Source organism: Labrus mixtus, chromosome 24 (assembly GCF_963584025.1).
Source record: "Labrus mixtus chromosome 24, fLabMix1.1, whole genome shotgun sequence".
Taxonomy (NCBI): Eukaryota; Metazoa; Chordata; class Actinopteri; order Labriformes; family Labridae; genus Labrus; species Labrus mixtus.
This window is the reverse complement of record NC_083635.1, coordinates 9,547,719-9,563,229: the sequence shown is the minus strand read 5'-3', so window position 1 is coordinate 9,563,229 and position 15,511 is coordinate 9,547,719. Positions and strand designations below refer to the sequence as shown.

The following is a 15,511-nucleotide window of genomic DNA, read 5'->3' as shown; positions in this document are numbered from 1 at the left end:
TTCCCAAATCTATCTACAGATCAAAGATAGATTTAAGAGCGATATCGGCTGATATACGTATCGGTATCAGATTGTTTCTCTCCAATATCGATATCCGCATCGGCCCATCATAGGTCGTAGCCCTATTTATGACAAGCAAATAAAGTTTATAACACTAGTTAAGATAACTGAAATATGTATGCAAGTACACAACGAACAACACAGACACCAAGATATTTAAATATATAGATTTTATGTACATATATTCATGTGGATGACTAGAAAAAAAACACTATATTCTTACAGAGGAATGCATCTGCACAGTCATATTCCTAAGTTAAATAGTAATTTGATACAAAATTACTATAATAAATAAAACTCATCTCAATGCTTCTTTTATTCACACATACCAGTTGTACAAACAATAAATTACAAGTTCAGTGCTGTGTTTTTCTGTCATTCAGCGAGACGGGTTTCCCCACCGGAAGAGTCGGAGTAGGTTGCGAGTATGTGTGTGTGTGTAGGTTTCCAAAATCTACAAATACTGCGCCAATGATGGATTGTTTCAATGATGCGTGTATATTATCGTAAATATTACATTACACATATGGAAGACCTACTAATTTGTACAAAAAAATGTCTATACTGTGTAAATAAATCTGAATGTGTGAAGAAAACAGAACATTTTGTAAGTGGTTTGTTGACCTGAAAACTTTTTTTGTGTCATGCTTTGTTTTCTCCTGCACATGTGCCAAATGTCTGAGGAACAATACCTTTACCTTACATTCTTAATTAAAAAAATTACCAAATAATCGAATTTCTTCCTATAAACTTAGTTAAATCCTGTCTTTTGTTTTGTTCCTTACTTAATTGAATATTTTGACATTAATATTCTTGTTTTTGAGATTTAGACGAGAAAAATGATACCCTACTTGAAAGTGTCCATTCAATACAAAATTATAGCTAGTAGCCTGTTAGCTTAGCATTACAAAAACAGGGGTAAAGTGTTGTTTTAACAGTAAAGTTCTTGTAAAATGTAGCAATTGCCAAGCTGAAAGTGGCTTGATGGGTTTATTTATAATTATTGGACAGAGGGAGGCAACTGTTTCCCATTGCCTCATGGCTTAATGCTAAGCTAAGATACTGCTTTTCTGTGGTGTGGATTGAATCTTTCTGCATATTCCCAGGTAAGAAAATTAACATGTATATTTAATTTCACTGTCAAACTATTCTTTGAATGAATATTTGAGAAGCTTTCTAGAACCAAGACGGCGAGGTCTAGGATTGTCTGATGTATCCAAGGCATTGTTTCTGAAGTAAAAAGTTTGTCATGGGAAGTTAAATTCTGTTTACCGACTGGGGAGGCAGTAGGCAGATAAATCAACAATCAAACTATCTGCATTTCTAAATTTAACTGGCAATAGGTACCTTTCTCTATTTTGGGTGAACGGATCCTTTAGATGAATCTCTTCTGTGGCAAAATCTGAATTGTTGCAACGGGTTTGCAAACAGGCTAAACAATCATTTAAAAAAAAGTCAAGTGGAATGAGAAAGAAAAAAAGAAAAAGGAGAAAGAGTTGAATTGCAAAAGGACATTAATGACTGCATTAGTGTCTCTCTTGCTGTCGTTGCGAGTATCCAGGGCACACATTGTCATATTAGCATTGCTTCTGAAACAGATAAACAAGGTATTTACTGCAACATGAAAAATGTGAGGACTGTAAACCTCCCAGCACCAGCATAATGATTGATATAAATGGAACTGAGAGTGAGGAAGCATCAAGATCACAGTACATACTGTATGTGCTTTAAAAAACACAAGCCTGGTACATGGATGTGCTAGCACTTAGCATGCACACAAAAAACAAACACACACATTACACTCACGCACATAAAATCAAGCATTTCCCCAAACGTTTGAGTTAAAATTAACCTCCATAAATGTTAAGGAGTGTCATAGTTACTTTGCCCTTTTGTCAATTTAACTTTGTCCTTGAAGATTCCCTTTCGAATCCAATAACGCCATTCTGCTGTCCCACACTTTACAGGGGATTATCAGCTTGCCTTTCTTCTAAACTTCTCAAGAACCTGATCCTGAGACACAAGCTTTCTGGTATTCAGCTGGGCCGATCAGTCAAATGAAAGACAAAGAGGGCCTATGGTCAGAACACGTGGGTAGCCCTGATCCAGAACTGCCATAAGTATTTCAATCTCTTGAAAGTTGGACATTTCAGTCACAATCACAAAGCAGAGAATACGAGGATGAAATCTTCTTGGACACTGGAAGACGAGAAACAACGTCTGAATTCAGTAATAGCACATGTTCAAATATCCGTTTTACCATTGGTAGCTCGACTGACAGCACTGCTGCTGAGACGACTCAAGTTGGTTTTGCCATGTACAGATTGTATGAAGATTGGCTTCAGAAAGTCTGAACGGCAAAATAAAAGTCACTTATAGGGGTGAATTGAAATGCATTCCCTATTGGATTTCTACAGATGTGTTTTCGCCCACATACTCTGGCCAGTTCAAATTGGAGATTGGGGATATCTGGACACACAGATCAGTTGTGAGTGAAGTCTCAAGCATTAACTGACCTTGATGGTTTCATTCTGAACAGTTGCTTAGAAGATTGAGATTGGATGGGATCAGTTTAACGGCCTCTCAGTCAGAGAAATGTCAGAGTTTTGGGAGATGGTAACAGTGGACTGAAATGGATGACAGTGGTGGAACAGGGCTACAATACCGGCAGAAATTACGACAATGTAAATATCGAGTGCTTCCCATCATTGGGGCTCTTGTCTTGGATAAACTCACGACAAAAGACAAAGGGGTACGGCTTCCGAATCCCCACAGTGATTAGAAGACATGGAGTAGCATACAAAAACACATCACGCATGCCATTACAGGGCAACACATACTAAGCCTCCGTGACTTGGAGACTGAAGTAAAGACAATCAGTTACTGTCCACGTACAAGTGACATGCAATAAAGTCCTTAGCTATGCCAGGGCTGGACTTGTCACTGTCATACGGGAACTGTCCTCCGTCCTACTTGCATAGCTCTTATGATTCCCGGACATTCGTCTGGCATATAATCAGGTACCATGCCGCTCAGTCTCTGGGTCTCTTTGTATCCGGTCAAGGCGCTTTAAGTCAACATTCCTGGTCCTGTTTAAGGTTTGATGCCTTACATTTATCGGTCCATAGTCCTACATCCAGCACTTGAGACCTTTATCAGAGGTACAGATTAACTTCTTCCCACAAATTGTTTCTTAATAGTCACTTCTTCCCTCCTGTCAGTTCAACATTTCTTAACCAGACAGTGTTTAAAGGCAGAAGGCCGGGCACCAAGCATGCAACCCTTGGACAGTTTCCCATCCGGGTCCTTGCACTGAACTGTCCGACTTTGCCAGCCGGTGTCACAAGTCCTGGAACAAGTCATCCAGGAACCCGTTACCCATTGCGGTCCTGGGGTTGGGGTGGAAGGACCTGGACCCGTGGGTGGCCCTGGATTAAGGACAGGGGGAACTGGGAAAGATGTAGTGGTGCTACTGGAGGTGGTCGTGGTTCTTGTCGTGGTTGAGACGGTTGTAGGAATCTGCACAGGGATCGACTTTGGGTTGGGGACTAACGGAGCTGACGGCTGCTGTGGGGTTGTCCGGCGTGGCATGTAGAAGCTATAACCAACATCCAGGGGCTTTTTAGCGTCTGTTGCTAGAATCTGGACCACCAATGCTTCTTGGATGGCTCCTGGACCCATGCTGTGAAGCCACTCGTCCTTTTGGCTCCAGCCGCTGTAGTTGAGCACAGAACCGTTGACTGGGATGACCGTCTCGGAGGTGGAGATCATGAACTTGCCATTTAGGAGGTAATCGCCGTTGGGCCGCCGGAGCGCTAAGTAGGCGGTGTAGCGGGTTTGGTCCTTGGCCTTGTGCTGACGAACCTTAATATGGGTGGAGCCTGCAGGGATTTTCACCACGTCGGTATAGCCCTTACTGTTTGGGAAGAGAGAAAAGAAGATCAGATCAGTATGCAACACAATGGGTTCTTTGTCAGCCATGGCTTTGTTTACTGGCTTCTCAAGAACTCATGACATAGAATTACAATTTACATGATCTAATACTCTCATAAATATACACACAAACCCACGTCTGTCCAAGAGATTACAAAACCAATCATGTGCATGCCCTCGAGGAGAGTCACCTGAAAACTAGCACATGCCGGGTCCATAATACCCCCCGCCCCCCCCAAAAAAAATTGCTTCTTAAAAAGCACTTTCTACTGCTGACAGTGTGACTCAATTAAAGGATTACAAATAATAAAAAAGGACCTGGCACCCACAGTGATGTTCATACCAAGACAAAAATAACCACGGACCAACCTGTAAGGGGGCCCTAACAAGGTCTTGGTCCTTGACTAAGAACAGACCGCTTAAGACCATTTGGTTTCACATAAAAATGGAAGTCAGTATTGAAACAAATAATTCAGTCAATCAGAAGGGAATTATGCAAAGTATTTTGGACTATGCCATGAATTGTTGGTAAATCTCAGTTTGTTAGCAAAACACCAAAAACAACAGTAAAATAAAGGAAGCTAGCAAGCAGTGCAGAACAGACAACCATGACACAGCAGAATGTAAAGAAGCATGTTGTTTTCGACACACTATGTGAAATTATAATCCAAAATGATGGACTGATTTTGACAACATTACAGTCGATATAGTCTGAGATTTAGCAGTGTTGGACAAGGCAAACCTGTTAGCCTGTTTGTTACTCGATTTAGAATCGGAGGCAAAACAATTTAACACTGAACATATGTCCAACGTTTAGGATTAGGCTGTTGAATATTTAGTAAATATCCAAAGTAGTGGTTAGTTTGACTGTTTCTTCTTTCTATCCAAAACTGATGAGCCCCTGTCCTGTATTAGTGCAAACTTCAATATTTGCATTCTACAAGGGTCTGTGTCCACTAAGGCCGTTTGTTTGGCTGGCTGTGTCCAAACCAGTTCAGTTCAGCATTTTGAGCGCTCACAGTCCTGAGTACAAAAATGCCCTCAGCATCAGCAGTTTTTTTTTGTTGTTGTAAAAATGTCACTTACCCTTCACCAACCAATCACAATCAAGAGGGGGCGGGACTTCTGATGTCAGCTTTTTCAACAACATTTCCTTTACATCGCTTTCTTAGTGATATTTGCTTGAAGAAAAACATACAGAGCTATCTAAAACACACCTAACGGTCACTGCAGAGGGAAGTGGAGGTTAACTTTAGTAACCTAGCAACAATAAGCGGCAGTGAGAAGGGCTCTGAAAGCCTCTAACAGGCCCTAAAAGGTGCATGATGCACGGTTCACATTTTCCCTTCCTCCTTACCTCTTCTTGGTGAAGTTGCCAACAACACGTATACACCCCGTGCTGTCACCTCCACATATTCCACACTTGTCAAACTGAAGCTTGGAGCCAATGATGCCGTCACATCCTGTCCTTATACATTTCCCTTTCACGCACACTGAGCTGCTGTACGGTCGACACTCCGTCCCGTCTACCACCTGCAGAGCAACACGCACAAGTCACGTCATCTTGCAAAGTTGTTTACATTAAAAAAAACTGCAGCTTTAAAAAAAAAAAAAAAAAAAAGAACTCACCCTCTGAGAGAACACCACATAGTACCCTGTTCCTTTGGCTCTGCAGGTCAGCTTGCACACGTCTTTAGGGAGGACTCCGGCATACTTTGGCACCCACTCGACGAAGGTCTTCACCCCTTTAGGATCCGTCTGAGGGCCGTTACGCACCTCACACTGCTCCTGCCGGTAATTCTTATCTGAGGAAAAGTTCAATAAAAAGATATTTAGAATAAAAAAACACACAAATGTTAACAGTTTGTACTAGGCGTGTAGAACCGCCCAAATTAGATCCCACTCACTCGATGCTGGACACGGCGTGACGTTGCAGGACCGGTAGATGGCTCTCTTCCCCATGCAGTAGCGCCCGTTGTTCCGCGGCGGCGGGTTGTTGCACAGGCGCTGGGCAAACTGCACGCCGCCTCCGCAAGTCCTGGAGCAGGCACCCCAAGGACCCCAGGAACTCCAGCTGCCGTGGTTGGACGCCTGGGAGACGATATAAAAGAGACGCGAGATTAAAGAGGAGATAAAAGGTTTGAGGGGGGACGGGGGGGGACGGGGGGGGGGGTGACAGCAGAGGAAAGATCAGAGAGAAGAGAGGGATGGAAAAAAAAGAGATGAGAGAGGACAAGTTCTAAGTTCTAATCAGACATGTTGGAGAGTTTGCTACATGGTCACAGCAGAAGATCATTTTCATGTGATGAAGCCGCTGATTAAGACAGCATGACTGGGTTCTGTGTTTGAGCCGCTCACATGCTTCCCCCCTGAGACACGGCCTGAATGGAATTATGAAGGTACTGTACTTATTTTTTTTTTTTTAAGTTTTACTATCAGCGCTTCAAGCAGTGGTAAAAAAAATGAAAGGAGAATTTGTGAGACGAGGAAACGTCTTTCCCATGAGTCCATAAAGGCTCAGAGGTCAGAGAAGACCCTCAAGGCGGTAAACCTGTCGTCACACGAGGAAGCAGCAGCAGCGAGTCAGAAGTTGGGCCAGGTCCACACATACAGACGTCTGCCAAAAAGATCGGGGTCGGACTCGTCGAGTATCAGGTGACAAATAAACAGGGAGATTATTCGCTCGTTTCTTTCTGAGTTTTCCTTCTCTTCTCTCTCTGTCTGTCTTCACTCACACGGCGTCAATAAGCATGCCAAGGAATGGATTCTGGGCTTCAAACAAAAATGTGGTTAAATTCAATTTAGATCTGTTGAAATAAGGCGGAGGAGAGAAACACAGCTCAGAGAAGGCGAGGAAATCAGTGTCTCCCTTTCTGTCTCTTTCTACTCTGATCGGCGGGACGGCTGTGACTCAGTTGGACGAGTCGGTCGTCTCCTAACAGGAAGGTCGGGGGTTCGATCCCCAGCTCCTGCATCGACATGTCCGATGTGGGGAAGACACTTAACCCCAAGTTGCTCCTGCTGCTTGAACCACTGATTTGGAGTCCATGTGGTGTCTCCTTTAATTGCTGACCTTTGCACTTTAAATGATTTTAACCTCTTTTGATTTTCAACTTTAAAAGGATTCTATTTCTGATTTCCTTTTTTTTTTTTGTTCTTACCGAGTAGTGCCTCTTCCTGGTCTTGTCCACACACTTCCCCTGCAGGCAGATGCGTCCCTTCCCGCAGGGCGTCCCTTCCACCGCCGGCAGCTTCTTGGTCAGACACACCATCTGGCCCTGGCGGATGACGGCGCACCACAGCCGGGAGCAGACGTCCATGCCGGGGCAGACCGTGTACTCGGGGCCGAAGGCGAGGCGGCACTGGCGGACGGCGTCGTAGCTCTGGCCGGGGAGCTCCTCGGGGACCAGGAGGGGCTGCCGGGGGGAGTCGAGGAGACACTCGGCTGTGGAAGGAAAAGACGAGAGAGATGAAAAAAGAACCTCGTGAAAATCTATTTTATAGCTTCACAAAATAAAAGTGCTGAAAGTGAAGATTGAAACAGATGATTCATGCAGAAAGCAATGCAGCGCCAACCAAATGTCAACCCACAATGCTTTGAGGCAGCCATGAATGAAAGTATTTGACGAGGCGGGAATGCAAAGTATGACTCATCTTGGTTTCCTGCCAGTGATCTGTCTTTGGCTGCACTGCGACTAGTCTTTAAGAAGTTAATAGGATTCTAAATGACTCTCTGTTAACGCGGATCAAAGCTGTGTTTGTGGGTAAACAGCTCCGAGTGTTAGGTACTGTGGGAGAAAAGCTCCAGCAGAGTAGATTCACACGGCTGTAAAATTGTAAGGTGGAGAAAATAAAACCTTGCACAGGCTGGGAAAAGCGCTCGCTAAGACGTTTGCAGTTTTTTTTTTTTACAGTTTGCACATTCTGTCCCACGCTCACCGTTCCCGTCGTCGAAGAAGTCGGTGATGGTCGCCGAGGTGCAGCGGCTCCACGGTTTGGAGGCGTCGATGGAGGTGAGGATGGAGGACATGAGGCGCTTGTCGCTGTTGACGCCGAAGCGCTCCTCGCAGAACTTGGAGTCGTCGTGGGACAAACCCAGGAGGTGACCTGAGGGAGGGAGGGAGGGAGAGAGAGAGAGAGAGAGAGAGAGAGGACACCGTGTTCAGAATGTGAGATGATGGAAAAAGAGCGAGCCGATGGGACTTGCTCAGAGTTTGCACACGCAGCAGGAATGAGAAAAGAAAACACTCAGGTGTCAGGTGAGTGACATCACCCACAGCTCCCGTGAGATTAATCAGCGAGGGGGGAGATGTGCTGACAGACGCAGCGTGCCCCGACGTGTTCTGCGTCCATGCCTACCTATCTCGTGCGCGACGGTGAACGCGGCGTGGAGGCCGTCGTCCTCGATGACGGCGCAGCTTCTCTCCGGAGAGCAGACGGTGCCGACGTCGGCCATGCCCAGCGTGTCGCAGGAGTGGTGCCCGCAGAGGTCCTGGGGGGGGGGGGGGCGGAAAAAGGACAGGAAGTTTTCAATCAGCATGTGAGATATCGACTGAAGGAAATGATAAAGTGACCTTACAGTATCATGAGACATTAAGAAAACACGCTCTGTTGGACCAGTTCGTTGTTTGGAACAGAGACGGTCGGCGGTTTTAAGGCGACCCTCAACAAGGCCGTTTTGGACGCCCCTCGGTTTGCCAGATATGAGACCAGTTATCAGGTCAAACCAACAGGTGTAGCAGCGACGGAAGGCCGGTCTCTCAATACAGATGTGATAAACTGATTATAGAGACGGTCGTGTAGTTGATGAAGCTCCAGGAAGTTGTCACAGGCCATCAGTCTGTCTGCCCGCGCGCACAGTATCGATCTTTGTTTTGATTCCCACACATGTCCATGCAGAAGAGAGGAGCCTCAGGGGGGAGGAGGGGGGCTCTGCGTGACCCCGCTGAGTGCACGGATCAATCGGGTTCATTGGCTGTCACATTAAGAGTGCACGCACACACTCGCGCTGTATGCACGTGCTAAAAAGGAAAACACACACACACACACACACACACACACACACACACACACACACACACACACAGAAATCTGTCCCATGGGGAGGATGAATCGTCATGGTAAGTGGTGCTGACAGGCCTGCTGGGTCGTGTGTGAGAATCTCTCCGGGGAGAGGGTGTTTGCCTGAAATGTTTGGAACAGAGTGCCTTGTGTTTGCTGCTCTCACTCACACACACACACACACACACACACACACGCATACACACACATGCATACACACACACACACACACACACACACACACAAATAGGTGCACGCACAGACTACAACATGGACCTAACAGTGCATGCACATGTAGGGAGAGAGTCTCAACTTCTGCAAATTAAGTGTGAAACTGAAGTCAAACCGTCTGCATGCACGGCTGCAAAAGCAAAAAGTGCTGAAGTTTCTCTGAACTCTCCCCCGTGCAGACGAGCCTGGAAACGTTTGTTTTTATTTCCAAGCAGACAAAAGAGAACGTATGGAGAAGTTTGTCTGTTTTCTCTTTCGCAGATTTCCCACACTCTTTCACCCCCGACGCTCTTTGCACCTCCTTCCACCTCCATTTATTTATTCTCTCACACCCTCTCAGGAGCCGAGGAGCCGAGGGGCCTGTTTTTGTTCCCATCTATCTTGTGCACACCGCTCGCGCTGTTTTTAATAGAGAAACGAGAGAGAGGAGAAAAGAAAAAAAAAAATCTCCTTTTTTAAAAATTAGAACAATACAAGAGAGAACACGTCTGCATCTTTGTTTTCATTCTCTCACACGAGCTTCAATAAAAAAAGAGGGAGGAGGGGGGGGGGGGGGAGAGAAATAAGTTGAGGAATCAGACGCCGGAGGGAGAGGACGGAGGGCCGCTTTAGAAGTTACAGAAATATTGGTAGAAATAACAGGAGAGCAGGTGGGGAGCTGGTGGCAGAGGTCAGGAGACGATCAGAGCTGTTTGTGTGTGTGTGAGAGTGTGTGAGTGTGTTTTACAGGATCACTTGCAATCTAAGCCAAGGCTTGTGTTAAACAAACAGCCAGCCAGACACACACACATTTCAATCCCACTGGCAGGAGGAGAACAGAGTCTAGCTCAATCTGTGGGATAAAAACCGAGGCGACAGAATCCAGAGCTGGAACACTGACTCGACCGGTCACCTCGAGCCGATCACCAGTGACTGACAGCTTGTCAAACACTCTAATTGTTCTGCTACTTTAAAACGACTCTGTTACGTCTCATGGGGGGGGGGGGGGGGGGTTACTGGGATTGGAGTGGTGCAAGCTGCGGAGCTCTAACAACTCAGATGTCAGACACTTTGATATCTTAACACATGGATGTACTCCCCCTTTGGGATGTACCAAATGTATTGAAGTTTGTGAAGTAAAAACATCCAGAGAGAGAGAGAGAGAGAGAGAGAGAGAGAGAGAGAGGGAGAGAAACATTTTGGTTGAATGGAGGCTGCATCGATTATTTCTGATGCATTCCAGGAAGTCGGGCAATCTGAATTCGGATCGACTTGAGTGCAGATTTGGCGACCGATCCGGACCAGGTCGTGCGCTGCGTTTGCACGCGGATGTTCGGTTCACTAGGGGTTGTCACGATTACCAGATTCTGTATTCATTTCTAGTGAAACTCAAACACTATTGATGACAGCTCACCACAGCGACTAAAAACAGAATCGCAAAGGAAACTAGAAGCATCCAAAGTTCAGACCTCAAGGACGAGACTCTGGACGACGAATGCAAACTTTGGAGTTCACTGATGCATCGCCGTGCAAAGAGAGGGAGGCTCAGGTGTTGTCTGAACTCTCTGGCTAGTTTGGTATGTTGACAGACCGGGGGGGGGGGGGGGGGGGGACTCGTCTGCAGGTCGTCAACATACACCAGCCCCGATGTACAGCACATGTGAAATATCAAGAACAGTGAAAACAAATAGAGGGACTAGCTGCGACGGGGGCGAGGGCTGGGAAATGTACACGCTAATATGCGGACACATAAACAGAGGAGAGGAGGGAGGAGAGGAGGGAGGACAAGTGCATAGGAGTCCAAACTCTACATGTGCACATTCCCACATTCCCATTTTTTTTTTTATCCAGTCTGGACATGTAAGTAGGTTAAGCGCCGAAAAATGTAAACAATAAGGAAGCGTAGTTCTGCTTTTTGCACGCCTCGGTGGCATCACAGGCGCCAGCGAGCGTCGTCTGATGGAACATCTGAGCGAGAAGCAAAACGTTACACAATGCAGTTCCAGCATCAGAACAAGCCATGTACGTCTCTGTCCACCTTACAGAAAGGTCTTTGTCCGCCGTCCCGGCTTCACAACGAGCCAACACAGCCATGCAGAACATGCACAGATCCACACTCGGGAGCGTCCAGCGTCCCCCCCCCCTCTCAATGTGCCCGTTGTTGTGTTCTCCGGTGCTGGTATGTGTGGAACAGGGTGACACCGCCGCCACACGGGTCAGCTCACTGCGGGGACGGGGAGGGGGGGGGGGGGGGTGTTGGAGTAATTGGACCTGACCACAAAGAGATGAGGACCCCCCCCCCCCCCCCCCCCCCCCTCCTCACCCCTTCACCACCTCCTCCTCCTATCAGGGAACAAAAGGAGTGGTCTGACTTCACGGTCACAAAGTCTTCAGCTCTAGTTCCCTGCTAACTTTCCATTCGGGTTATGAAGTGCCGACAGGTTACTCAACACCTAACCCACTTCTTTTTTTTTTCTCTTCCTATTTCTTCTGTTTCAACGCAGCACCAAGAGGCACCTGAGCCCAAAACAACAACTGTCTCGGGCCCGGCTTCCTGCGAGTGGAGGCGCAATGGCTGCATCCTGTTCGCAAGATAGCAGCTCCAGACTTTGTTTTGGTGTTTGTCTCGACTGCCTCTCATGCTGAAATGATGAATGGGGGGGGGGGGGGGGGAGAAAAGTGTGTTTTAATGGCTGCAATGCAATCGTCAATGGCAACGGGTGCACGATGAAAAGGTGCGTCTACTTGTAGCGCTTGTTTCAGGTCCAACACAATACACGCACCGCAAACCACAAATAACATATCGACGCGGCTGTAATTAAGGAACTCCATTGTTGTGAGTACTTTGGTTAATGACGTCTGGTGCCTTCACATAATGATGCACACTTTTTTAGTAGCCGCGGGGGGTTGAGTGTTCCAAGTGGAAGGTCAGAACCTTCAGGAGAGAGCCGTGCATCAGCTCTGCAGAGACGCAACAGGAGACTCTCGAGTCTCGTGTGCGCTCCCGGCCTGTGTACTGTGTTACGGCGCGGGACCCACCTGCCTCTGCCGCCGACAGGTAACGTCTACACGCCGGCTTCCACACAAGGGAAGAAGTAAAAAGGTTAGACGTGTGTGAGTGAAGGTCAGGAGACAAGGTCGGTGAATAATGCAAGTGCTGCGACCAGGCGAGGCAGAAATGCTCCGACTTCCGCTCCAGTATAGTTGGGCTTTGCGCGCCGCCGTCTTCCGCTCACTGCAGCGTTTGCAGGTGCAGGGAACGCAACGGCAAGGTTTCTTCTCTGCCAGCAGGTTGACCTCAGGTATGCGCTACCGGCTGCTTTGCCAACTCGCCGCGTGCGCCAGGAGATCCCAGGTAAATCCCCCTCTTCTGCTCTCGCGGGTTTTTTTTACGACAAGACCGTGCACGAGTTTGAAACACCACCGCAATCCAAGGCGAGCTATCTGACATGTTAACTACCGTGAAAGCCACACACCCGGAGGGGAGGGAGGGGAGGGGAGGGGGGGGGGGTGAAACTAAGCAGTAGATCTGCTGCTTTGCAAAATTAAAATTAAAATAAATAAAAAAAAACAGACAGGGAGAAAAGGGGGGAGAGAGAGGGTGGATGAGTGTGGTCTCGGTAAACACATGGCCTCTCGCAGGGTGCATGTGTTTGTTTTTCTGACAGCTCCCAACCCCAGCTGACAGACAGACACTGGAAAGTGGGAGAAAAAAAAAGTGCAGACTGGAGTGATGAGAGAGAGAGAGAGAGAGAGAGAGAGAGAGAGAGAAAGGCTGAGGAGGACTACATAATTAGATGCAGTTTCAAGGGGATTTTTTTTTTTTGGGGGGGGGGGGGGCATATTTCTGCAGTGCAACCCAGCTGGTGATTTCAAACCTCCGCCTGCCATGAGAATGAAGTTTTCGTGCAAGGAAGTCAGACCTCAAGGACTTCAAGGTTTTTGTTTTTTTGGGGCCGCCAGGGGACTGGGAGGGGTTGGAGGAGGCTGAAGACAGAAGGAGGCTGCCTAGAAAAACTGCCAGGCGCGAGGAAACACAGATTTTGACGAGAGTTTCAATAACAAATGGTTTCAAAGAAGCTCAAATGAAAGCTTTAAACGTAGCTTGCATACTGTATACAACAGGGGTTGGGCAACTGGCGGCCCCCCCATCAACCCTCAACGTGGCCCTCAGGTCAATTTTTACATATAAATGAAGAAAACGTGACAAAATCTGCCATGAAATCATGAAAATCTGAAATATGTCCATAATAATATTTCATCACTCGTATATGTTGAGTTAAATTTGAGACATAATTGACTGTTTTTGTATTCTACAATTTGAATTAAATGAATGTGGCCCCCTTGCTGTGACCTAAGTGGCCCCTCCCTGGTACACAAGGACAAACATAGTCAATTCACAATAAAAAGGTCAAAGAAAAAGCGACAGGTTGCGTGACGTCAACACGCTGCCACCGCGTGCCACTACCAAAATAAAAACAAACCGTTGCGTCACTTTTTGTTTACCTGCCTGGTGAAGAGGATGGCGGCGTCGTGGTGGTGCTGGTGGTCGTCGTCGAGCGGGTTCTGCTGGTTCTGCCACTTGCAGAAGCTCTTCAGAGTCGCCGCCGCGTTCTTGGACACCTCCAGGCCCTTCTCCTTCTCGGTTACCGTGGCAACCTTCACCACCGTCAGCCGGATGGGGTTCTCGATGCTCGCGTGGCCGTACAACTTGGAGGCGATGGAGGCGAGCGTGAGCAGGTAGTGGTTCAGGTCCTTCCCGTACTTCTTGGCCATGGTGTCGTCCGCCACCAGGAGCAGCTCCACGTGCCTGGCGCGAGACACCGACCTCTTGTGCCGCGCGCCGCGCTCCGCGAGCCGGCTCCGCCGTCCCCCCCCGCGTGCGCCGTGCTCGTCCGCCTCCCGCCTCTTGCTCCGGCGCCTCCCCGACGCGTCCCTGCGCCCCCTGCGACCGTCCCGCGTCCCGCAGCTCTCGCGCCCCTCACGCAGCGCCTCGAAGCTGAAGCTGTCCCGCGTGAACACGTGGAGCGCGCTGTCCGTGTCCTTGTCTCGCAGCGCCCGCGCGTCGTGCTCGTGTCCCTTCGCTCTGACGATTGGCGTGATGGAGTAGCGCGTGTGCTTCACGGCGAAGAAGCCCTCCAGACCCCCCCCGCAGAGGTTGAACACGGCCAGCGACTCCGGGTTGGAGTCCACAGTCCCGCGGTACACGCAGTCCGACTCGTCCCGCTCCATGTCCAGCTGGAATCGGCTCCCATCCAGGTACAGCAGGTAGCCCACCTTTCCTCCCCCGTGGTAAATCCTGTCAATGGTCCGCACGACCCCGTCCGTCCTCCGGGCAGGTGTGAGCAGCGACCCGTTCGCAGGTGGAAGATAAAAACCCTGGAAAGTGGAAACCCCGGCTCCAAGCGCCAACTCCACGACGCACAGCAACAGTAGCCGAAAGCAGAGCATGCCTCCGGCCAGAGCACCAAGCAGCCGCACCATTGTTCATTCCAGCACGAACAGCATCAGTGTGTCCACTAAAAGAAGCCCGGACTGTCCGAAGAGACAACTTTGAGCAACCGTGCCTCCAAAAAGCGCATCCTCCCGGTGTCCAAATCCCCCATGGAAACACACACAGTAGTAACCACCAGGCAAGCAACCAAAACCAATTGAGGGGGGGGGGGGGGGGGAAATGGAAAAAGAAAAAGAGCAGCAGAGAGGAACTGTGTGCAGAGTGGAGAGCACTGAACTGAACTTGGAGAACAAAAACACAAAGTTTGCTCTTAATAGGACCCGGAGAGAAAAAGTCCTGCCCCCTTTGCGCTCAATCACCACTCCTCCACCCCCCTCTCCTCCTCTCTCTCTCTCTCTCTCTCTCTCTCTCTCTCTCTCTGCCTCAAATCAGAGTCAAGTCAAGTGCTGGAGGAGAGGAGAGGAGAGGAGAGGAGAGAAACCTGAACAATGCTGTCACTGGAGTATTTCCTGTCGCCTCAGCAAAAGAAAGAAGAGCCTGCCGTTGTTTTCAGGGCCATCAAAAAAACAAAACAAAGTCCAGTCTGATTATGAAATCTTCTTCACCGGTGGGACCTCAAAAGCAGGATGTGGATGTTCACTTTAGCCAATCAGTTCCTTCAAAGCTGCGTCGTCGCTTCCAGGACAAACACCAAAAAAAATGAAAACCTTGAGTTCTTTCCTCAAACTATGAATTCAGAATTTAATCAAGAACTTTGTATTAAAAAATGTTCAGCCTGAATTTGTAGACTAA

The 15,511-nt window shown here is 48.1% G+C and overlaps 1 protein-coding gene across 1 annotated transcript; it reads right to left on the bottom strand.

Annotated features, from left to right (window-relative positions):
• Window positions 1-213: 213 nt before the first annotated feature.
• LOC132959400 (A disintegrin and metalloproteinase with thrombospondin motifs 5) lies at window positions 214-15,025 on the bottom strand. Its single transcript, XM_061032356.1, has 8 exons — window positions 13,771-15,025; window positions 8,353-8,485; window positions 7,933-8,100; window positions 7,155-7,438; window positions 5,901-6,084; window positions 5,623-5,798; window positions 5,351-5,526; window positions 214-3,976 (listed from the first exon to the last, which is right to left on the bottom strand). Exons 1-8 carry the CDS (start codon window positions 14,746-14,748, stop codon window positions 3,283-3,285), a joined length of 2,793 nt encoding a protein of 930 aa, XP_060888339.1. The 5' UTR covers window positions 14,749-15,025; the 3' UTR covers window positions 214-3,282.
• Between the last annotated feature and the right edge of the window lie 486 nt (window positions 15,026-15,511).